The sequence below is a fragment of the Dermacentor variabilis genome, chromosome 5 (assembly GCF_050947875.1).
Source record: "Dermacentor variabilis isolate Ectoservices chromosome 5, ASM5094787v1, whole genome shotgun sequence".
NCBI lineage: Eukaryota > Metazoa > Arthropoda > Arachnida > Ixodida > Ixodidae > Dermacentor > Dermacentor variabilis.
Window position 1 is genome coordinate 116855520 of NC_134572.1, and position 25689 is coordinate 116881208.

General features: G+C 44.9%; 1 protein-coding gene across 1 annotated transcript in view; it reads right to left on the reverse strand.

Annotated features, from left to right (window-relative positions):
- Positions 1-647: 647 nt before the first annotated feature.
- LOC142583091 (corticotropin-releasing factor-binding protein) overlaps positions 648-25689 on the reverse strand; it is a 137020-nt gene continuing 111978 nt past the window's right edge. The window contains exons 4-8 of the mRNA XM_075693387.1: positions 25104-25314; positions 23962-24149; positions 18154-18262; positions 4130-4286; positions 648-1700 (exon numbers count right to left, since the gene is read on the reverse strand). Of these exons, the coding sequence (XP_075549502.1) occupies positions 4138-4286; positions 18154-18262; positions 23962-24149; positions 25104-25314 (657 nt within the window). The 3' untranslated portion in view covers positions 648-1700; positions 4130-4137. The remainder of the gene's footprint in view (positions 1701-4129; positions 4287-18153; positions 18263-23961; positions 24150-25103; positions 25315-25689) is intronic.

The following is a 25689-nucleotide window of genomic DNA, read 5'->3' on the forward strand; positions in this document are numbered from 1 at the left end:
CACCAACTAAAGATATTGTCCTCTTCCGCCTGTATTTGGGCGCCAGTTAGTTTCGGCGACTGCATCCAGCGGGGAAGAAAATCTCGTTTACGCTTTTGTTTTCTTACTTTCGTAATCAAAGGTGTTTCTCTTTGTCAGCCTAGCGGTTATTTATCTTACGGTGTTCCACCTCAGTGCTCACGCTCGCAATGTAACGAAGTAAAGCGCTGGATAGCCTTAGCTACACAGTGGTAATGAGTAGGTGGTGTAATGTGGGAAAGCAACTTTCCAGACTGTGTCCGCAACAAACAGCAAGTTATAACGATCAATGACGGTACGGAAAAAAAGGGAAACTCGACAAACAACATTCACAAGCGGAAGGTAGCAGGCTAATTGATTTCAAATACATATTTTCATTCCTCTTCAGGGACTCGCTCTCTCACTAATTATGCCATGGAGTCATTGAGTAGTGGACCGGCAAGTTAATCCATCAACGTGTCTTTGACAGCAGAGGAAGACACCTGAGGCGTCTTTGTCACTGTGTTTATCTCATGCTTACTTAAATAGTCAAACGCATCGCTGATGACGCAGTCAAACAACGATAATAAAATATTAGCTTTTGGTTTGTCTCCGTTGCTTCGTTTGCGTTAAAAGCATGTTGTAATAGATAATAGAAAAAATGTTTCACACTATTCCCTTCCTTGTACAATTGAGCTGTCCAAAACATTTTATGCACAATGAGCATGTTTGCAGAAATTGGTTGTATAAAGCTGCAGCCCTCCGGAACTGCTATGGAGATATGACATATTCTGTCACAAACGCGCAGGTATGTTCAGTTTGCATTATTACGCGACCTTCTTGGAATTACACACAAAACCTATAATACAAAATATCGACACAAAAGACAAATGCGATACATCAATGTCTATTGTGAAAGCATGCGTGCAAAATATGCTCTGATATTAGATTTCGAGTTCTTTGAGACGCTGAAGGATTTTTCACAGCACATTGTGTGTAGGATGAAATAATACATCAGCACTTTCAACAGCAACAAATTGAGCGTTCGAAATCAGTGCAAGGCGCAAATGATTACAGTTATTCTCTGCCACATGTAATAGTGAAGAAACAGTAGAAGGGTCTTTAAATGACTTTCCGCTTCGAGACTCGTTCATAGAAAATAAGGGTTAAGAAAAACAACAAGGAATTGCTAATGGGGAGCATGCTATCAGTCGGTCTTCGTCAGTTAACAAGTGATAGATTTGTGAGATGTAGAAAAGGTACGACATTATCATCGAAGCGGCTTTAGCATGCAGAAAGTACAAAGAATGAACAAAAGTCACAAAACTTTTCTAGAGCGATATCATAGCTCGAAGCGAACAAAATGAACAGTCTCTTGTTGGCCTTGCGAACGGCACACCTGCGTCCGGCAGCAAATGACTGTTGCGAACCGCTGTACCTTGTCAAGCTGAAAGGAAGCAAGCGAACACCCCGAAGAAAAATTGAATTATTTACATTTTCAATCAACAAACGAGGTCATACAGCGGGAGTCTAAGTAACGTAAGCGAGAATAATGTCGAGGCGTCGTTTAGTCCGGTGTTGCAGGCATTCGATTCTTTCTCTCTTTTCCCCCCTCTGTTTTCGCCCTGGAACAGTTGCAAATGCGGATCGATCACGTGGAGAGTCCATCTCAAATAGCGGTCCATCTTCATTCTGTCGATAGTCTGGAACGAGCGACCAATAAAAAGAAGTTTCACGTTTCAAAACACACACAGTACGGCATCGGTCGAAAAAAATCGGCCATGCAAGTTTCACTCCGATATACGTTAACTTGCCACCTACTTAACTGAAAACAAAACAGAGAAAAAGACTTCTAAGCGAGCATAACTTTAACTATTCTTTAAAGTAATTTCAAGGCTTCAATCTGAATATGTACAGATTTGTATATGTAACCGTGACGAGGCTGCTCGGACGCGTCACGTGGCATCTAGTAACAAGCTGTACATAACGACGCTAACTCTCTCTTTACCACAATTACAGAAATTGGTCAATGTGATCGACAGTTTTTCTACGCGTTGTTAAACATTTCCCTTCGAATTCTTCTACTAGCAACATCATGCGCCGTCTGAAATCACGACTGAAGTTTAGCTATTTGTCAAATTTGACATCTTTATTGGGGGAGATTGGAGAGTTTGGAAAGATAAAACTTCGGCTGCACGTACTGTCCAAACTAGCCTCCAGTGCTTCTCGCACTTCTGCAATAAAAAGACGCAGCATCTGCGCTTCGGTCGACTCGGCAACGTAACTTTTAATTGCCAGCAGCCCTGACGACCCCGGAGCTTCTCTCAGGTTGTTCAACTTTCATATCCGACGGCTGTTGTAACGATGTCTTAAACAACTGTAGATTATCACGAGCGCGTGTTATTTTAATAAGTGTGTTCGATTAATGTCGAGTGCAACTTCATCGTCACCACCGCAGGTTCCTTTTATCTGTAATAACTTAGACAGCGTATGTACGAATTATTACGATCAATCCTTCCTGTCTCGTGGGGTTTTGACTCGCACAAGAGCACGCGGTCCATTTCAGATCGACCTTCGACGGAAGCTTCACTAGCTGTCTGATCTCTTACATTCTAAGCGCCTCTTGTACAAGGGCCCCTATTCATTACCGTACAATATTGTGCAATACTCCTCATTACTGTACAGCACTGTACAGGAACTGAACAAAGCAAGTGATGGCTCCAGCGCCAGTTGAACGCACACAAGGCCACCTTGCTTGCACAGAAAAAGCTAATCGAACGCAATAAGCAAGTATGGGGAAGCTTCTGCATGCTCCCTGACCTGAGAGGCATTGCTTATCGAGCCTACGGCATGCAATGAAAAACAAACCAGGTGCCTGCTACAATGAGTAAAAACAAATCCTCTCTGCACCCCAATAGGAACTTACCCGCCTTCACATTTGTGAAGCTACTGCTTTTCCGCATAGCATGGACATCATTATAGCTAGTGTTTACGCCAACAAATCTTCACACCTTTGTTTTTCGTGATCCAACTTGCAAAAGTTGGGGACTAGGAACCAGGTGTACATTTTGTAAATTTCAGATGTTTTAATTCATAGCACTTATACTGGAAATAGCAAATTATTACTTTCATTCGTGTACCCTGAGGTGCATCTTTGAAGTTTCACATAAGAATTATCAGAATGTCTGAGGAATTATTGCTGCTACAAAACCAGTGAAAATATCAGTGACCAGGCTATGCTTTTATGTATCGCAGTATACGTTGTGACTAGTACGTCATGAAATAATATGTTGAAACACAACAGCACCGAAAATGAGCACATTTCTAACGCTAACAAAACAGCTAAGAACGTGCAGCGGCTCTGCATCAGTATCAGTGCAAACAAAAAAATAGTGTCAAGAGTACCATGTCGTCAACAGTTTGTGTAGCGAGAAAAGGACAGGGTTTAGATATACATTATGTGATTAATTGAGTGAGAGAGAGAGAGAGAGAGAGAGAAATACGCAAGAAAAGAGTAAGATCAGAACAATATATCCCAATTGTTACCCTACCCTGAAGAAAGGGGAAGAAATAGAGAGAGCACATGCACCTAATGACAGTCCCCCACAGCAAAGGGTAAGAGTTAACACTTGTCAGTACTAAAAGAGCTTGTTTGAGTTTGCTATCAATAAGGATTGTAACAATGAATTTGTGTCCCTCTGCAGGGACGGCTTGTCAGGGCGGTATTCAATAACTTGTTCTGACAATCAAAATCAAGAAGGACAACAATAATGACGAATCAGAATGCAACAAGGAGTATGCCGTGTCGACCTCACAATAAGGTCCACACCTGACTCCTCAAATCACGCGGCCCTAACAAACGCAGGGCTGTTCCCGGCTTAGCGGCTTAGAAGCATCACCCGTGGTGCTACGAGGGTTTCAGGTTCTCGCGAAGTCTGCGGCTCTTGACGAGACACTGTGAACAACTTCACGTATGTGCGTGTTTGTGTCCGCGAGTGTGGGTATTCTCAACTTTCCCTGCCAACATGTCGGAAGCACAATGCGAGGACGTCAGGCAGCCTAACGTCTCCAGTTTCTCGTTAAATCCATCGTCCTTCTACAACGCGCAACTTTCGCTCTGCTGCATGCTCACCTGTAGCGTCACACTGTCATTAGGGCCTTGGCGCACAGTCGCACGCGTTCTCTCTCGATAATGGGCTCGTAGCCGAAAGTTATGGAGTCCTCAAATCTTCCAGTGGACACCAGGCGCACGGCGGTCGTTCCGCATGGAATCCCGATGGCTTTCTTGCCTGCAGTTGAAGAGAAACACAGAAAGAATATGTTTTGCTGCTTACTGCTGACCCAGACTGCGTTATTTGAGTGTCCTACTTTTTTTCGTTCGAGAACTTATAAGATTATATGGTCCGGAATGGAAGCATACGAGGTTGTAGCAGGTTACCATAGTGGTCAAGAAATTGGGAGAAGAGAGAACACAGACATGTAAAATGGCGACGGAGTAGTCAAACACCACAACTTTAGAAAAAAATCTCTTTTTTTTCTTGCGTCTTTAGCGTGCAAATTTAACATCTGAGCATAAACTATGAGTCTAGAAACATTTTAGAGGCACTTTTATTGTGCCTATAGATGCCTATGTCGATGTTGGCGTATATATTACGTTTTCAGAGCCTAAAACTGTCTTTTTTGTCTTTTGTCCTAGCCTCATTTTCATTACCTCAAGCCTGAAGTGTATTCTACTTTGCTGTTGCTGTACATCTTCGGCAGTGAAGTAATTGTGAAATTTACATTAGCAGCGAAGTATAAGACTTTTGCTTGTACTGCAACAATAGCTTTGTGTTTGTCTGGTTGAGCTCTGCGCCACCTGGTGGCTGCACCATGCAAGGCCACTCACGTTTGCACCTTCGCCCATCCGGCAAAACGCTCATCCGGCAAAACGCCCATCCGGCAAAAACGCCCATCCAACAAAACGCCCGTCCGGCAAAACGTCCAGACCGCCAGCATTTAGCGGTATACCAGATACGCTAAAGCTCTCTAATGGGCTGTTTTAGCAGAGGGTTAACGTATATCCGTCGGCGGCTGCTACGACTGGGCACCTGCTGCGTTTGGCGGGCCCCGGTATAAGTTTACCGGACCGCATCACCATATGCAGTGTTTGTGCAACAACATGGCAGCGCATACTGCCCGCTTCGATCCTAATTCCACCGTGATGCTTTCTCACCATCCCTGTAGCGAGAAATGAAAAGGTGAAAATGGCTGTCCCTTAGTCTCAACACACGCTGAGGGCAAACTATACGTCCTTAATAATCGAATGATTATCTCCCCTGCTATTCTAGGAATAGCAGTGGAGAGTTATTAGTAGAGTTTGCAGAACAGAATAATATGCGGATAATGAATACCTTCTTCCGCAAGCGGGATAGCCGAAAGTGGACGTGGAGGAGCCCGAATGGCGAGACTAGAAATGAAATAGACTTTATACTCTGTGCTCACCCTCGCATCATACAAGATGAGAATGTGCTCGGCAAGGTGCGCAGCAGTGACCATAGGATGGTAAGAACTCGAATTGCCCTAGACTTGAGGAGGGAACGGAAGAAACTGGTACATAAGAAGACCATCAATGAGTTAGCGGTGAAAGGGAAAATAGAGGAATTCCGGATCAAGCTACCGAACAGGTATTCGGCTTCAACTCAGGAAGAAGACCTTAGTGTTGAAGCAATGAACGACAATCTTATGTGCATCATTAAGGAATGTGCGATAGAAGTCGGTGGTAACTCCGTTCGACACGATACCAGTAAGCTATCGCAGGAGACGAAAGATCTGATCAAGAAACGCCAATGTATGAAAGCCTCTAACCCTACAGCTCCAATAGAATTGGCAGAACTTTCCAAGTTAATCAACAAGCGTAAGACAGCTGACATAAGAAAGTATAATATGGATAGAATTGAACATGCTCCCAGGAACGGAGGAAGCCCAAAAGCAGTGAGGAATAGGCAAGAATAAGATGTACGCGTTAAGAGACAAAGCCAGCAGTATCATTACTAATATGGATGAAATAGTTCAAGTGGCTGAGGAGTTCTATAGAGATTTATATAGTACCAGTGGCACCCACGACGATAATAGAAGAGAGAATAGCCTAGAGGAATTTTAAATCCCACAAGTAACGCCGGAAGAAGTAAAGAAAGCCTTGGGAGTTATGCAAAGGGGGAAGGCAGCTGGGGAGGATCAGGTAACAGCAGATTTGTTGAAGGCAGAACGTTCTAGAAAACCTGGCCACCTTGCATACGTAATGCCTCATGACCTCGAGCTTACCGGAATCTTGGAAGAACGCTAACATAATCCTAATCCATCAGAAAGGGGACGCCAAAGACTTGAAAAATTATAGACCGATCAGCTTACTGCCCGTTGCCTACAAAATGTTTACTAATGTAATCGCAAATAGAATCAGGAACACCTTGGACTTCTGTCAACCAAAGGACAAGGCAGGATTCTGTAAAGGCTACTCAACAATATACCATATTCACACTATCAATCAGCTGATAGAGAAATGTGCGGAATATAACCAAGCCTTATATATAGCTTTCATTGATTACGGGAAAGCGTTTGATTCATTCGAAACCTCAGCAGTCATAGAGACATTGCGGAATCAGGGTGTGGACGAGCCGTATGTAAATATACTGAAAGATATCTATAGCGGCTCCACAGCCATCGTAGTCCTCCATAATGAAAGCAGCAAAATCCCAATAAACAAACGCGTCAGACAGGGAGACACGATCTCTCCGATGGTATTCACAACGTGTTTACAGGAGGTGTTCAGAGACCTGGATTGGTTAGAATTGGGGATAAGAGTTAATGGAGAATACCTTAGCAACTTGCGATTTGCTGATGATATTGACTTGCATAGCAACTCAGAGCACCAATTGCAATGCATGCTCACTGACCTGGAGAGGCAAAGCAGAAGGTGGGTCTAAAGATTGATCCGCAGAAAACGAAAGTAATGTTTAACAGTTTCGGAAGAGAACAGCAGTTTACGATAGGTAGCGAGGCACTGGAAATGGTAAGGGAATACATCTACTTAGAGGTAGTAACGGCGGATCCGGATCATGAGACTGAAATAATCAGAAGATAAGAATGGGCTGGGGTGCGTTTGGCAGGAATTCTCAGATCACGAACTGCAGGTTGCCATTATCCCTCAAGAGAAATGTGTAACAGCTGTGTCTTACCAGTACTCACGTACGGGGTAGAAACGTGGAAGCTTACGAGAAGGGTTCTACTTAAATTAAGGACGGCGCAGCCAGCTATGGAAATAATGATGGGTGTAACGCTAAGGGATAAGAGAAGAGCAGATTGGGTGAGGGAACAAACGCGAGTTCATGACACCTTAGTTGAAATCAAGAAAAAGAAATGGGGGGGGGGGGGGCATGGGCAGGACGTGTAATGAGGAGGGAAGATAAACGATGGTCATTAAGGGTTACGGACTGAATTCCAAGCGAAGGGAAGCGTAGCAGGGGGCGTCAGAAAGTTAGGTGGGCGGATGAGAATAAGAAGTTTGCAGGGACAACATGGCCGCAATTAGTACATGACTGGGGTAGTTGGAGAAGTATGGGAGAGGCCTTTGCGCTCCAGTGGGCATAACTAGGATGATGATCATGATGACGACGACGACGACGACGGCGATGATGATGATGATGATGATGATGATGAATTGAATCAGCCCCTTTTGGCTCTGCTAGTCCTAGACAGACGCTATCATTTCCATAAATAGATGGTGCCACGTGGCTGTACTGAGTTAATTGACGCTATAAGCGATCAGCGCTGTATGTTATATGAAAGTTAACAGACTTTTCCGTGTCCGTGGCCTCTGAGATCGGGCGGTGACAGCGTGCCGTCCTTCTAAGCCGCTCTAGGCCTACCAGCGCCATAACAAGCAACCACTCAAAATAATGACGACAAAACAGCGCTTACAGTTTCTCCTCAGCACGCAGCTGAGACTAAGCGATTGTCGATCGTACCATTTATTTCTTGCTGTTACGACAAAGTGTAAACATCACGGCCAAATTATAGGATCGATGCGGGCAGCCTCGGTGCTGCCATGTTGTAGCTCAAACACGGAACGTTATGGTAAGCTTATACTGGAGCCCGCTAAACTCCGCGTATGCGCAGTCGTGAAAGCTGGTACACGGTAAATCTCTATTAAAAACGGTCTATTATCTCTAATACGGTCCGTGGTTCGCCAAAGAGTCGTTAGCTTGGACATCCCCACCGCCTGCATTCCTATCCGCAAGAGGTGTATCGATATTAATCTGGGAAGCTATCCATCGAAGTTAAGCTCACGTGGTGCCTCCCCCCCCCCCCTCCCCTTCCGTTGCTGTCATTGGCTGTGAATGATGTGCGGTGCCGGATTCGCCTTAGACATAGCAAATGGAGTGGAAATAAACATATATAAACTTATTGTTTCGCGGTGCACTATAACAACGTAATACAATCGTATTTTTGCAGACGTAACAGTTGAAGTGTGGAAAACTCCTTCTGTGACTACTTTCTACCTGTACCACCGAGGAGGTGCAGAGAGGAGCATGGGTCAAATTGGCGTGTGATAAACCATCGGTGTATATGAACACGGTGTATATCAGACAACAAAGGGGGATATCCGATAGTCTAGTTGACATTAAGAAAGAAAAAAATGGAGCTGCGCAGGCCGTGTAATGCATAGGGCAGATAACCTGTGGACCATTAGAGTTACGAAATGAGTGCGAAGAGAAGGGAAGCGCAGTCGAGGACGGCAGAAGATTGGGGGGCGGGAGCTGGGGGGGGGGGGTTGATGAAATTAGAAAATTTGCAGGCGCAAGTTGGAATCAGCTACCGCAAGATGGGGGTAATTGAATATTGCTGGGAGGGGCCTCCGTCCCATGGGCGCGCAGCGGACATAAAAATAGGATGACGATAATGATTTTGACCTCGTTTGTAGTTACCGTTGTAGTATGTAAACTGCTACAGTTTTATGGATGTCATATATTTTAAGTATTTTCAATGTGCTACCCCCCTTACTCAAGGCCTCAATTTGAGGCCTGTAAGATATTTTTAAATAAATAAATAAAGAAAGAAAGAAATAAATAAGTAAATAAATAAATAAATGTACGAACACCAAAGGTCAACTGTTCATCAGCCTTATTTTACTGTTTGATGCCTATACCGCCGGACGTACTAATGCGATGTCACAATAAAAAGTTTTGCACACTTTGTATTGGAACTCCTGCGTTGCTGCTAGATAGGTCAGATTCGCGGTCAGATGCGCGGTCTGACAGACAGTTAAGTCTGTCATAGTAAGTTCTGCCTTGCTGTTGCGTGACATTCTGGAAATATATTTACAGCACTGACAAGACGGTGGCTTCAGGAACTGTTGTTATGATGCATGTTACGTTAGCCATTAACGGGCAGAAGCATAGATGAATAGAGACGGCACGGGTGATTTTATATGTGCACACATATGTTGTTGATTTATATGAGGCGCGTTTATTTATCGCTGCAGTTTTTGCGAGGTTCTCAATAAATTTTGTTTGTGACATGTACTGGTTATGACTGCTGAAAGGATCAAATCTAACCTTGTTTTTTTTTTTTCAGTAAAGCTAGTCTGAAACGGCTTTTATACGCATGTGTGTTGTCACCTCACAACTAAGAACGTCTACGTCTCTGCGCTCATCCCATCCTTTTAAATTGCTTCACACGATTAGTTTTCTCCCCGACAGTTGGACTGAACTTAATATAACGCATATTAGAAATCGGGGACACCTCAGCATTTATTCATTACTGCTAGGCGATTTCGACCTTTCTTTATTTCATTCAGTCGTGCCTTAGTGCGACTTCGCTCGACTCTGCATAATAACTTGGCTCTGACGACGAACGCGCGCGGAGTCCCTTTGCCCGACTCTAGCGCACATCGGTGCCACGTTCTGACGCTTGAACCCACGGAGCTATTTACTTGTGCCGACACGCTTGGTGCCGGTAACGAGAAGTGATGAGCGTGAAAATTGAGTTCGCGGCCGCCTGCAGCCCGCCAGCCAGCTTTGCGTGGCGGCTAAACCGAAGAGATGCAGGGCGGTGTTTTTCTCCCAGAGAAAGAAACGCTTTCGCCAGCTGCAGGGCCGAAACCGCGCGGCCTTGTTGCGTATAAACCGCGAGGCGTCGTCGGAAGGACGCGCTCTCACTCTCAATTCCGAGTCTGCGTCAGTTGTCACGCGCGCGGGGCGTGGAAATGTTCCACATGGTGCTGCTGTTCGGCGCATGCGTGTTGCGCCCTCTCTTCGCTTGGATGCGCTGATTGTACTGTCTGTACAGAGCTACTGTATAGGAAGCACAGTAACTCTGTACAGACAGTACAATGTCTGTACATGACGGGAAGCTTCACGAAGCACCCTATTTCTTTTTTTGTTGTAGAAATTCCAGAAGCTTTGCTACGCAGTGCCCAAGACATCATAACAAAAGCCGCAACAAACTTTCGCGCTCAAGTCGGCCACGGCGCTAGTCATTCTTGTGGAGACTACGAGCTTTTGAAATGTATACGTATAGGCTGTGACAGCGGTACGTGCCAATTCGTAGATGTGTCGACGCCTTTACATTTATCTACTTCTCTTCATCTTTTCTATCGAACGGTTTTTCCTTCTCCTTCATCCAGGATAGCACTGGTGAAGCGGACGACCTTTCTGGCTAAGCTCCTAGCATTTACCATTTCTCTTCTCTCTTACATGATTTTCCACTACTTATGCATATTATGCACTTTTTATAGATACTGTCGAAAAACATACTATCTAGCACTGGTGGTGGTGATGTGAAGAGTTGGAGAAATTCGGGAAGCATAATACAGGAAAGCGACGTAATATTATACTGGTGGAGGAGCGCCAGACAAATTATCTAATAGAGGATCTAACAGAGGAAAAAAATGGAGGGCCTTAACAGTGAGGAAAGGGGAAACGTTACATGCTACGCGGTAGAGGCACGCGCGTCTTCATACCACTGCGAAGTCGAAAGCCACAAACATCCATCCGTAAATTGCATTGACGGACACGCAGCTTCCATCGGTCACGTCAGGTAGCAATTTAGAGAGTGATTCCGGCTTGTCTCGTCAGGCTTGCCGGATGGCTCACTAAGCCGAAAAGGTTGTGCCGAAAAACTCGTCTGCTCGAGAGCCGAGCAAGTTTTTGCAGGGCTGTCTGCTTCACGTGGCTCTGCGGGTGACGTCTCGGGACAGGAGACTCGCGGACCTCCTTGCTTAGCTGTGGATCCATTGACGACACCCCGGCGGGCCATCACACGCCCGTGCCGGAGAGTGGTCGGCGCCTAACGAACGCTCTTCCGAAAACAGCTCCGGCTTCGGCAGGACGATTGCGCGGAGGCGAGTGTACGAAGTACCTCCAAAACACAAAGTAAAAGCATTCCTAAATGGGGAGAACGTCCATCGTTACAACTTTTCCCCGGCCCGGCCCAGGGTCCATTAGGTCGGTTCTCGCGACGTCGGCTCGCGCTTCTTAATAGAATTTACCGTGGCAGTCGATCCAGCGAAGCAAACGGACTCGAGAAAGCGTTGCCTTACTTTGCAACTATACGTGTTGCAATTTCTGTTCTTTAGTGCTTGGCTGCGCACATACACACCGATCAGGTATTGCCTGCCTTAAGTTTGGCATTGCTCCGATCGAAGTCCTAGACATATGGTGCTAGAAGAGAGCAACGTGACTTACGGGTACTAATCTCGGTAAGTGATAGACAATTATTCGTTTCTATAAATGCCGCACTGACCAATGGCGTAAGCTAAGGACAAGTATACGAAACGACTAGGGCGATGGAGAATTCTCGAGTTACTCACCGCAGGCAGCAGAGCTGGAGTGAACCTGGCTTCGCTGCTTCTTCATTGCTGTTTGCAACTGTATTCTCATGACTCCTGCCGTCTGCTTTGATTTTTTACGCGGAGCTAAAGCGAAATAGCGATCGCAAGAGCCACACACAGATTTGCGCCATCGCGCTATACTAACCCATGGAGAAGTTGGTTACTCGCTCAAACCAGCGCAAAAAAAAAAATCGCTTTCATTTGACGCTTGCAGCAAGTGCAGCATAATTTTCATACTATGCAGCCAACGCTGTTTATGCTGCCGAAGTTGTGTTCCCATAGCTTACGCCTTTTATTGTGATGGAGTTTAAGACCGCTACGGCCTCTACGCGGTAACCTAATTCTGCGTATACGTGGCGACTGCAACATATGACACGCGTTCATTGCATGCGGCAGGAGTATTTGCTCATGCGATCCTTGGTTACAGATAAGCACACGAGCATTAAAGTCCTCACGCAACAGGGGAAAAAGAAAGCTAGATCAGGTACACAGAAAGGTAGAATGATCCCCAAGCAGTACATGGCACAGAACAATTCATTATCGTATGCTGTCGAATGTTGTCCGTTTTCTCGTTAAAAAAATAATGGCTTCATACAGTTCACGCCCGATTTCGCTAGATGTCAAGCGAAAAAGAAAAGAAAAAAAGCGTGGTCTTCTGTTGGAAGCGTTCCGTTATTCGGCGCTCATCTTTCTTTCGATAGTGAACATGAAGCAACGGTCTCAAACTGCAATTTATCTAACGCACGGAATTTACGTTAAGCCTCATGACGCATTATAGTAATATACGTTAAGCTATTACTTAAAATGATGCACTATTTTTAATCGCGAACTCCGGAGCGCAGCAGTGACGCTCTACAGCGATGAGCTCTGGCGCGCAGTTCCCGTGATTAGTCTCGATTTTCGAGCTTCAATTTCCAGGCTGATGGTTTTTAATATGCACGATAACTGCGTGCAACTAAACGTGTCTTCCCGCTGCAGCCTACGGCCTCGGCGCGCGTTTCATAAGATCCGCAAAGGTGTGCGCCCGTCTTCCGGGGAAGGTTACTTGGCTGGAGACTGCGGAAGAACACAATGGTAAATACGCGCGAGCGGTATATAGGTAAACGCACGAGGTTTGACGTTCAGGGCTCGATGGCGAACTTGGTTCCTGCATGTTCAAGGCCACGCGTGACTCTTTTAGGGAACTGCACATTGCCCATCGCTTGCACCGGTGTCTTTCGTGGTTCTTGGGTAACAACGCAAACGCGAGACGCAGTGCCAAGTGCGCGATGAAAACGGACGTTGACGCCGTTCAGGACAACGACGAGGATATCGCTTCTCCTCGTCGTGTACTCTGTCCTGTTTGCTGCGATTACGCTGTTACCCAAACGCAATAAAATGTCGCTAAGTGGACCAACCCGTCGTGCACCTATCTGTATTGATATCTGCTGCACTCGGCAAGACAGCTGTGAAAGTGCTGCAGTCTGCAAGGCTTGCACTTGCGTGCAAGCTGTTGACAACGAGCTACTTCCGGAAACAATCACATACGTCTTCAACATGGGGCTCAACTTCGCCATCGAGCCCCGGATTCCGATCGCTGCACTGATGTCACTCCATCGTGACACGCGTTTGAAACTTAGCCTTGACACGTAAAATCTCAGAATGCAATTCTCTTATGTGTCACAGCGTATCTGCCTGTTTTCACCATAGTCATTATTAACCCACGGCCTTAAATCCCCAGCAGCTGCGGAGCACCTGACCAAGGCGACGGTCAGACTTGTAAAGTAGCAGAGGGGGCTAGGAATCTCTGGACCCGGACAGGCCGCCACTGGAAACTGACCCTGGCAGCCTTTAACACCCTAAATTTCTCGAGTGAGGCTAGCTTAGCAGGACTCTTGGAGGAACTATCAGTCATTCTTTTGGATATCATTGGCCTTAGTGAGGTTAGAACTGGGGAGGCTTATACAGTGCTGACTAACGGACACGTCCTTTGCTAGAGAGGACCCCCAGATAAGAAATCATACGGGGTAGGATTCCTAATACATAAGGACATGGTGGACAACATTGACGAATTCTACAGCATTAACGAGAGGGAAGCAGTAGTCGTAATCAAACATAATAAGAGGTATAGATTAAAGGTTGTACAAGCCTACGCTCCAGCCTCTATTCATGATGATGATGAAGTAAATCTGTTTTGTGAAAACGTTGTATTAGCGATGAGAAAAGTGCAAACTCAGTATACTGTAGTAATCATCCTCATCAGCCTGGTTACGCCCACTGCAGGGCAAAGGCCTCTCCCATACTTCTCCAACAACCCCGGTCATGTACTAATTGTGGCCATGTCGTCCTTGCAAACTTCTTAATCTCATCCGCCCACCTAACTTTCTGCCGCCCCCTGCTACGCTTCCCTTCCCTTGGAATCCAGTCCGTAACCCTTAATGACCATCGGTTGTCTTCCCTCCTCATTACATGTCCTGCCCTGCCCATTTCTTTTTCTTGATTTCAACTAAGATGTCATTAACTCGCGTTTGTTCCCTCACCCAATCTGCTCTTTTCTTATCCCTTAACGTTACACACATCATTCTTCTTTCCATAGCTGTACTGTAGTAATGGGTGACATCAATGCAAAACCGGGAAAAAGCAGGCTTGTGAACAAGCAATTAGCAACTATGGCATGGATTCTAGAAACACTCGAGGAGAGATGTTGGTAGAATTCGCAAAAAGGAATAAGCGGCGAATAATGAACACTTTCTTCAGGAAGCGCTGGAACTAAAAATGGACCTGTAAAAGCCCTAATAGTGAAACAAGAAATTAAATGATTCCATACTTTCTGCCGATTCCAGCATAGTGCAGGATGTAGAAGTGTTAAGTAGGGTAAAGGTACAGTGATCATAGGTTAGCGAACTCTAGGATTCGCCTCAATTTGAATAGAGAAAGAGTAAAATTGGGCAGGGAACAGACCAACCTAGACGCAGCAAGGGTAAAACCAGAAAAATTCCGGATGGCACTTGCAAACAAATATGCAGCCTTAGGACAGAGAGATGAAGAAGACATAGAGGCAATGAATGAAACCATAACTAGGCTGGCTTCAGAAGCAGCAATGGAAGTCGCAGGCAACGCACCAAGGCAGCCAGTAGGTAAGCTCTCCCAAGCAACAAAAGGCCTAGTGAAGAAACGACAAAGAATTAATCTGTCTGACTCAAGAGATCATGCATAATTCTCGAAATTGTCAAAACTGATAAACAAGTAGAAAATAAAGGATATTCGAAATTATAACGTAAGGAAGACTGAGGAAGCAGTAAGAATTGGACACAGCATGAAATCAGTGAGAAGAAAACTTGGCATAGGACAAGCCAATATGTATGCTCTGAAAGATAAGCAAGGATAATATGAGCAATTTCGAAGATATAGTAAAAGCAGCGGACGAATTCTATGCTGACCTGTACAATACCCAAAGCAGCGAGGATACCTCCATTCGAAGTAGTAATGAACAGGTTACAGAGGCTCCTTCTATAACTTGCGATGAAGTTAGAAGGGCCTTAGAAGACATGAAACGAGGAAAAGTGGCAGGAGAAGATGGAATAGCAGACGATTTAATCAAAGATGGAGGAGACACCATGCTTCAAAAGCTTGCGGCTCTTTGTACGAAATGTCTCACAACTTCAAGGGTCCCAGAGAACTGGAAGAATGCCAACATTATACTAATCCAGACAAAAGGAGATATTAAAGAAGTGAAAAAATTATAGGCCCATTAATTTACTTCCAGTATTCTATAAAATATTATCCAAGATAGCTTCCAATTGAATAAGGACAACGCTTGAATTATGTCAACCAAAGGAACAGGCAGGTTTCAGGAAGGGATACTATACAATGGATCACATCCATGCCATCAATCAGGTTATCCAGAAATCCGCAGAGTACAATCAGCCTCCCTATTTGGCTTTCATAGATTACGAAAAGGCATTTGATTCAGTAGAGATAACAGCAGTCATAGAGGCATTACGTAATCAAGGAGTACAGGTGGCTTACGTAAACGTCTTGGAAAATATCTGCAAAGTTTACACAGCTACCCTAATTCTCCACAAGAAAAATAGGAAGATACCTATAAAAGGAGCCGTCAAAGAAGGAGACACAATCTCTCCAATGTTATTTACTGCGTCCTTGCAAGAAGTATTCAAGCTATTAAACTGGGAAGGCTTAGCAGTAAGGATCAATAGCGAATATCTCAGCAACCTTCGGTTTGCAGATGACATTCTCCTGTCCAGCAACACGAGAGACGAGGACCTTAACAGAGAGAGTTTAAGAGTGGGGTCGAAGGTGAATATGCAGAAAACAAAGATAATGATCAATAGCCTGGCAAGAGAACAAGAGTTCAAGATCGCCAGTCAGCCTCTAGAGTCTTCGAAGGAATGCGCTTACCTAGGTCAATTACTCACAGGTGACCCTGATCATGAGAAGGAAATTTACAGAAGAATAAAAATGGGTTCGTGCGCATACGGCAGGGATTATCACATCCTGACTGGAAGCTTACCCTTATCATTAAAAAGAAAGGTGTACAATCCGTGCATTCTGCCGGTGCTAACATATGGGTCAGAAATTTGGAGACTGACAAAAAAGCTCGAAAACAAGTTAAGGTCGGCACGAAGAACAATGGAACGAATTAAAGGCGTCACGTTAAGAGACGGGAAGAGAGCGGTATGGATAAGAGAGCAGACGGGGATAGCGGATATTCCAATTGATATAAAGAGAAAGAAATAGAGGTAGACCCTTCGTCGCCGTCAGCTGCGATGTCTTTTGTCGGCGATATGTGAAAATCGTTTCAACTGACAATGGTCTATTGTCAAGGTGGAATTTAAGGATTACAGATAGCATGAGTGCAGGCTAGAGATAAAGACTAAATTGTAGAAGTTATAGGCTTAATTAAAGAAGGTAGTAAAATGAAAATACAAGGCAAAATGATTGTTAGGGCTCGGCCGTGATCTGTCATGCCGTGCGGTAGCGTTTTTGTTGTATAATTGTGTAAAGCGTTTGTACAGTGATTGCATGATGCATATACCAGCTCAGATAGGTGTACGAAATTCGTCGTAGAAGTAGGCAGAATAATACTCGGTATAGTGATCGCGCGAGTAGCAGAAACTTGTCAAATGCATAAAGCACCCCGCTTTCGAACACATCTTGATATTGGAAAGTGTCACGGCAGCGCACAAATTCAGCAGCTCCCTATGTTTATTTTTTATTATTATATGGTACTTAGGAGACGTTGTCGCCTCTAATTGGTGCCGGCTGCACATTTTCATGCAGAGAGGTAAAAAAGAACAATGAACTTAAACTCATTAAATCTAAAAGTCAACTCCAAATCATAATAACACAAAGTCGAGTCACATACTTGCACTAAAGTGAACACAAAATCTGGTCACACAACTGTACACTAATCTCAGAGAACACAAGAAAGCACGGATTACATTCAAATAAGGTACATGAATCCAGGCATTGAATTGGCCAAAATTGGGTCAAAAAGACATAGAATAAACTTACCACATTTAAACACTCTACGCAATAGTTTCTGAGAATGTTGCTCGCTTCTATAAATCTTTCAAGGGCCAGTAACGCCCGTCTTTGCAATGAGCATGTTGACCAAGGACCTATCTTCCTGAGGCTGAAGGGCCAGCGGTCTGACACCCGTAAATCACGTGCTAAGCGTTGTCTGTGTGTGTCATGTCGCGGAAATTGTACTTGGGAGGGAGCTTGCTGTGTTCTTTTTGCTAATAACAGCTGCAACCATTACCGCAATGGTACCTCAATGGCAAAGGCACTCTGTTTGGGAACGCGAAGTCGTTACGACCGAATTTTGATGGAAGCGAAATGCAAGAACTATTCATGTTACTGAAAGGCAGGCGTCGTTCATGTGCACCTGTTTGGCGCGTCTGCTCTTCAGACAACACAAGTCCCTGCCAACTCTAAACTTTCACTCGTTACAAGAGGCAAACTGTAGAGAACTTAGATTAATGTGCACGTTAAAGAACCTCTGGTGGTCAAATTTAATCTGGGTGCCTCCGCTGCGGCGTCTCTCAAAGCCTCAGAGTAGTCTTGGAGCGTTATACCCCACAAATCAATCAATCAATCAATCAATCAATCAATCAATCAATCAATCAATCAATCAATCAATCAATCAATCAATCAATCAATCAATCAATCAATCAATCAAAATCTGCGATGCACACGCGCAAACGCACACAGACACACGCACAGGGATACCAGAGCGACTGCAGAATGCGAAAAAAAAAAATAAAGAGAGAGACCCAACTCACTTGGAAGGGAGTCAAGGCCGCAGACATCCTGTATAACCGTCATGCCGTCGATGCTCAGGCCGGTTCCGCCCATGAATTCAGCGTAATCCCGCACGCCGCGTTTCCTGCACTGTGTAGAGATAAAAGTAAACTCGATCGGTAATTGAAATACGCGCACGTTCTTCCATTCCTGAGAAGCGAGAGCACGCGCTACGCAAGACGCCAACCCTGTGCCGCAATCGGCCGGCACGCGTAGCCTGCGACGATTTTCGAAGGACGAATAACGAACGTGAAATTTTTCTTGCCATGGGTGTGATGTATTCGCGGCGCTTCAAATTATGGCATTTCGACATCCCGATATCTCTCTGAGTCTGCTGGAAGTGATCGTTACCCTCGTCAATTTCCCAGGACTATATATATACGCTTGCGTGCAAACTTTATCATGTGCGCGCGCTATCATAAGATATAAAAACCCCGCGCACTATTTGTCAGCAACGATGAAACTTGTTTTGCGAAACTTGACGCATGCAGCGTGCGTGAAAGCGAATGATAATAGCTGGCCATCTAATAGGCGAGTAGTATATGCTAGCTAAGGTCCTATCCTAATTTTTGTTCGTACCAACCGCCTAGAACCCGAAGAATACGTTCCTTGTGCGTCGCCATCGATACGCTAATGTTGTGGTTCCATTGAATAGTATGTACTCCGTCCAGTATTAACGATCATTTAATGAGCTGAGCCATTAAGCCTTGTCATCGCCACGCGGCTGCAACAGATTTATCACACGATTGCTTCCTATATATTTCGTGTGTATTTTCAAAAGAAAGCTTTAAGTATACTTCTTTTTAAAGCGTAAGCCTCGTTATCTCTCGCGCGTCTCCACTCTTCTTTTTTTTTTCTCAACCACAGAGCGTGATAGACCTGTTTGCAATACTCCACAGCATCATTAAAGAACGCACGCGCACTATACATGCACACATAATTTTTTCCTCATCTTTACCAAGCTTCTCGGAGTAACTAAATTGTCAAAAGTACAGTTTATCCGCAAGGTAAATCCATTCCAAGGCGTATCGGAGCTATTTTAGCCTCCGAAGCTGTTTCTATATGAACATCCTGGTAGCGTTAGCCTTAGGAGGAAGCTTTAGCTCAGGCCCAACTCCGACGCGGCCTATTCAAATACATGTCAAACGCAAAAGCGTTTTTCTGAGATAACCCCTGAACCGATATTAATGAAATTTCTTGCATTTGAGAAAGTTAAGTTCTAGTGACTGTTGGAAGCGAAATTTCGATTTAGGGCTTGAATTTTGTTAAAAAGATTTTCATATATTCGACTGTTTGATAAAAATAGAAGCACGACGTTTACAAATTCATAGCTCTGCATCAAGAAAGATATCACAGTTCTGTAAACGACACCCATTCGATCATTAAAAGCGGACAAATTCGGTATGTCATTCTACATATTACGTCAATTTGTTACGTTGGTTACAAGGGTTCTGCAAAAGCTGTATTTACAATTACTAAGTTACAATTACAATTACTAAGCGGACAAAATTGATATGGTACACATGAATATAAAATATTCATGTGTACCATATCAGTTTTGTCCGCTTCAGATGTACTGTTAGGCGCAATTCACAGAATTGTGATATCGTTTTTCGTTGTTGAGTTACAGAGCTGTAAACTTGATAGTTTCGTATTTTGAGAAATTTCGATTTTTGCCAATTTTCAATAAAGAATTGACGACCTAACTCAAAAATTCGAAACAAACAGTCACTAGATTTTACGTTTTTCTTTTAACTGCAACAAACCTTGTCAAATTTGGTGCAGCGGTTGCCGAGAAAAGCTAATTCTCCTTTTACATGTATATAGATAGGAACACCCGAGCTAAAGCTTCCACTTAGCTGATCGCCTGGTAATTTTCCAGCTACCTAAGCTAATGATTGGATATGCTATTGTTGATGAAGCAAATTGAGATGCTCAGTAATGTACAAGCCAGCAACGGAATCCCGCACAAGTGATTGTGTTTTCGGTAGAAATTATGCATCTTACGGCATTCGCATCTTTAGGTTAGTACTGCGCATTTTTGTTCGCATGCTGAGAGTCCATTCTGTCTCGCTGTTTAAAGAACCTTTCCGCTATAAACGTTTTATTTGTATTAACGCTTTTGCCGTGCCGTCTAGTGTAAAAACAAAAACACGCCAACTTCGCGCTACCGATTAATCAACACAATCTTTCGTGACCCGAATGGCAGTTCATTACTACAGCGATATTTACTCTACAAGAATGGTACTTGTTTACAACGATTGCTTTACTTATGACTGGTGTTCTTGAGATGTGAATTCTAGAAAAGAATGCTTCAACCAAATACATCTGGTTTCCTTCTTCTGTTTCTTCAGAATTTTTTTTTTTTTTTTGCGCGTACGAAAGTGATGCGCGACGATACTTGAATAATTATTAGTTACTTTGTACAGCCAAAATAATCATTATATGTATGTGCACATGCTTCAATACAGCAATTGAAGCCCATCTGTACTACGCATGTTTCCTTCACGGGAATGCCGCTAGAAAACTTCGAATGGACACGCGCGATATCACGTTCTCCTTGTGGAACGCAGAAAGTTGACAAAACAACCGGCTGCACAACCTAGACTCCTCTATACGCCTTTGCATTCCAGCTGGATTCTGCCGTCGCGAAGATACGCTGCTTTTTGGAATGTGGCTACGGGTGGCCTTCACTAAGTATTTTGCAGTCCGAATCGGATGGGCCGAGGACGCCTCATGCGATGACTGTGGTAGCGAGGCGACTTTTCAACACCTTCTCTGTGACGGGCCTCGCTACAATTTACAGAGACGATCGCTCGCAATCGCGATAGCGCGCTTTGGCCAAAGACCTATAACAGAGGAACTTATTTTAGATTGCCGACATCGTAAGCCATCGCAATGGAGGACGACGAGGGCACTGTTGCAGTTTTTAAAGGCAACAGAATTGGACAGGCGGCTGTAGTCCGAACAGATATTTATAGTGCTGCAAGTGCTACTTCGCTGTGCGGTGACAGTATGCGGCCGCAGTGACCGACTGTGATTGTATGTCTATCCTCCTTACTTTCTTTATCTCTACTTTGCTATCACTTTGACTCCCCCTCCCCTCTCTCCCCAGCATGGGGTAGCAAACCGGATCTTCCCACCTGGTTAACCTCCCTGCCTTTCCCCTTTCTTCTCTGTCTCTCTCCTTCACGGAAATTTTTTTTAAAGAAAAGCTAACCTAACGTAAGACATTCTGGTTCTCAATATGTGCGGCGATATACATATCCCTTATCAAAATGGTTTTAAACATAAAAAGACTAATTCTGATTTCTAAATAGATTGTTAGAAAAGCACTAAATATCTGTGAGAAAATTTGCAAGTGATGGTGCTTGAATTAGACTTCATCGGGATCGCGTGATAAAAGCCTTCTCGGAAAGTGGTACATGGAACATCAGCGCGTACTGCTGCCACTTTAGTGAATGATATCTCGAAAGTAATGCTTGTGATAGCACGTTCATGCTGAGAGGGCATACCTTGAGTCCTGCCTGGGTTTCTTTTTGTGATAACAACCACCACTGTTTATGATTAATATTAATGTTCACCAAAATACTAATAACTTTTTGAGTATGACGTAAGTATGACGTAAATTGTCACGGCACGTATTTCGGATGTCCATTCGTGCGGGATAATCTGTTGCTGAACAAAGTCTCGTAACTTGACACCGTCGTTCACTTATTACTAAGTTTTGAGCAATCTGAAATAGGGTCGCTAAAAAGCCAATCAAGGAAACAAATCGCGTTCAGAAACCAAGAACGAGGGAAATGCATTGCTAAATTGGGCGCTTCGTGGGCGTGAAGTAATGCTCGTGCCACTATCAGCTGCAATACTCGCTTCCTTATATGCGCGTTCGATATTACTTGCCCGCCACTATGATGGGATACGTTGACTGTGAATGAGTCTTTGGCAATACAGGCGACACTACTAAGCAGTGGCGCAATATGTTCACTATATACGAGGCAATCAGTAGTATTTACCTGAGCTCGCTGTTTGCTTATAGGGATGCCCCTTCGTCCCCTCTATTACACTTCATTATCATGTGTTAACGAAAAACGCGTAGTCAATGTCCTAAGCCTAACCAGTAGCGTACCAACCGTGACGCTTACATAGCGTACAGTAACGTTAAGTTTTCTTTGTTTCTGAGGCAATCGTGTTCACATTTTACGCAATCGCCTAATTCGCGTTCTTCAGAAAATCCAACTGGTGCGGTATTTGCAACTCGACTTGGGCATCCCGGTCAGCAACATTGGTTCTCGTTGAGTGACCATTTTCGGAATAGGAAGAGAAGTTTCACACGCAAAAGACGCCTGCGGGTACTGTAGGATCAGTGTTCTATGCGCAACAAAAAAGCACAAAGGAAAGAAAGCGAGAGTTTCGAAAGTTAAGCGAGGAGCCAGTTTACGTCCAAATTGTTGCGTATAACACGCATTTCGTAAAGCTAAATCTGCGCACGATCCCATAATGATTCATATAGCTTGAAACACAAAAGCACGTTCCCGTATCGAATGCATCACATTTCATTTGCACCGCACAGAATTAGTCAGTTCTCCGGACCACCATAGCGCCAAAGGCATCGCATGCGCACAAGCATCGCTTGCCTTCACCAATTAGCAGTGACACGGGCCAGAGAGCCCGTTGGACCCCGAACGAAATCTCTCGAGGGATGACAGAGGGATGAGGTCATTCGGTTAACTCGATTTTCCGCGGGTACCCAAATCCGATTATGCCTTCCCGGGAAACGCCGGGGACTCTTTGACAGGCGCCGTCCAGGTGGCGTGGGGGAAGACTATAGGTGGCCAGGATTTAAGGTAAAGAACCGATGGCGCGGCAACGAAGAGGTCATCTGTTTGGGGATCGCGCCGCTAACAGGTGCGGACAAACAATGATTGGTTTGTGCCTGCGGACCCAGTCGAGGAAATGAAACGGTTGGAAGGAGGGAGCGCGGAGGTAAGCGCGGATAAAGGGCTGCTTTCTCGGCAAATCCCTTGCCGGCGTCATTCTTTACTTTCTCCGAGATGTCTGCGCCGATCGGTGAACGCCAGCGCCGGCGGCTCGCGCCAATTGGCTAACAGGCGCCCGAACGGGCGTCCTTCGCGACGTATTTGACGGGATTTGCTGGAGCCGTCTCGTAGGTTGGCGCTGGCGTAGAACAGGGATGTTTACTGTTTCCCGCTTCCCCGTACCAAACGCACTTCCTTCCGCCTAAGGACACCTGGCTTTGTTAAACGTTTCTAGGGATGGCCGTCTCTGTACATTCTGTCAATTTCGTTAGGACGTAGCGATAGAACTGGAAGAAAGTGTCACGAACTGTTAAAACTTGATGCCTTCGATTATTCGAACATCTTTAGCAGTAAATTAAAGATGTGATAATTAGTGTCTCTCTTGTTTATTATCATTAACAAAAGCGCCCTGCTTTGGCACGCAACACCATTCGGTTTGAGGTAAGTAACCTCCGCTTACCATGGCGGTGAAACATGACATTCTTGAGATGCTTTGTACGAATATATAGCAGTAAGAGCTTCGACACGTACAAACGCGCACAATAGTGTAGTAAGAGTGAGGTCCGCGCGTTGAAACTGCTGTTGTCGAACAGACACAAGCAAAAACAGGCGAGGACTCTGTTGACTGCTTTTGTTTGTGTTTGTCCGCCATTTCTCGTTAGTTTCCCACAGTGAGGGTGACAAACTGTGAACAGCGACGACTGCAAAATCGTCAAGCGTCGCGGCAACCGCGATGCCTTGCGCGCGTACCTTTGTGATGAGCCCTGTCTCGAACTCGACGTTTCCGGATCCAGAGAACGACTGCGAGCCGATGCTGGTGGCTAGGATACGAAAGTTCATGGGGTAGATGAAGGCAGCGCTGCAGTTCCCTCGCCGGCCGTAGTTTCGTAGCGTGTAGATCGGGCTCTCCGACAGCGGCAGGAGCATTACGTTACAGGCTGCAAAAGAAAAAAACAACGAAAATGAGAGCGAATGAGGAACATGAGAGATTGGTATTGGTTTGGACAAGCCAATGAAAACAATAGCGAAGGAAATCGCTCCTGCTGTGTACTCCTTTCTCGCACTAGATTCTTGATGCTTTAGTGAAACAGAGCACGCAGTAAAAGCTTCAATTTTTTTTTCGCTGTGGTGTCATACTGTGGCCAATCAGAAGGCATGTAGGTACAAGTACCAAATTGGGCAGTCAAGGTTGAGAAAGGCTTTGTCAGTAAGGAGACATGAAATGTGCAACGCGACACGCTCTTTTGTCTATGCGATTTCCTGTTGTCTCACATTATGTATTCTGTAGTTAAACCTGGAATAATTATTTCCCATTAGACAGCTTTCGTTTGTGCGTCAAAGCGGGGTGTCTCAATGGAGAGTGTATTGAGGGAGCGGATACCTGATGGTTTTAATGGTGCAGGCAGAAAAAAACGGTCGTGCTGCGCTAGAGGTATCTTTCTTTCTCCCCCGGATGCCACACTTTTTGCCTCGCCCGGAACACGATAATGATGTTGTCAAATAGAAAAGAAAAGAAAAAGAAACGCTCGCTTCATTCTACGTCCCCAAACATCATTCCGTTAAAGTACGCGTACTTTTCATACAGAGTGTTATCCTGCTCCATTGTATACTTCGTGCGTTCTGAGTAAAACCATCCATCTTTGCCGCTAATATATATATAATATATATCGTTTTGCGACATTTTCGCGGAAGCTGCATTCTACCCTTCTCGACTGGTGCCAAGAAAAGCACCAACGTTGCCGGCAGACTGATCAAGTATAATGGAGTCACGGTAGAACATTTCCCGGTTTAGACTTTCGGCTAACGCCAAGGCCTGGCAAAAACTCGCACTGTAAAGCATTTGGTTGCTCGGGCTATTTGCGCCCCTACAAGGAAATGCGCGAGCCACTCACGCTTGGGATTTTTCCTGAACGATACGAGGACGGAGAAGTAGTTTCCGCGTGTGGGCACCCTGAAGAGGACGATGCCGACGTTCTGCGACGTGACGAACGGCTTCCAGGGCTTGATGGGTCCGCAGAACTCGGCGAATCGCTGGTCCATCGGCTTTGGATGGTCCTCCTGGCTCGGAAAGTACTCGCCGTTGTTCTCCCAGCCGTCAAACACCTGCGCCGGCAAGATAGGAGAGATGACGCTCAGTGCACAGAGTAGAACGATGTCCATTTTGTGTTCTGAGTGGTTGTACTGTGTTGATGTCGCATGTGTGCAGCGTTCTTTCATTAAAAAAAAAAAACTTTTTGTGCGCGAACAAACAGGGACGAAGAAAAGGAGCAACACAAAGACCGAGCATTCTTTGTATATTTATCTATTTATTCTTTTGTAGTGCTACAGGCCGCGAATATAGGTCTTTTTCTCAGCGAATTATTCTTACGCTGAGTTTTGAGAAGAATATAACCTCATGGATTCCGCACTGGGCTTTAGACCGAGAATTTAGGTTATAACTTGGGCGGAAACTTATTCTAGGCGAACGCACTAAATGTA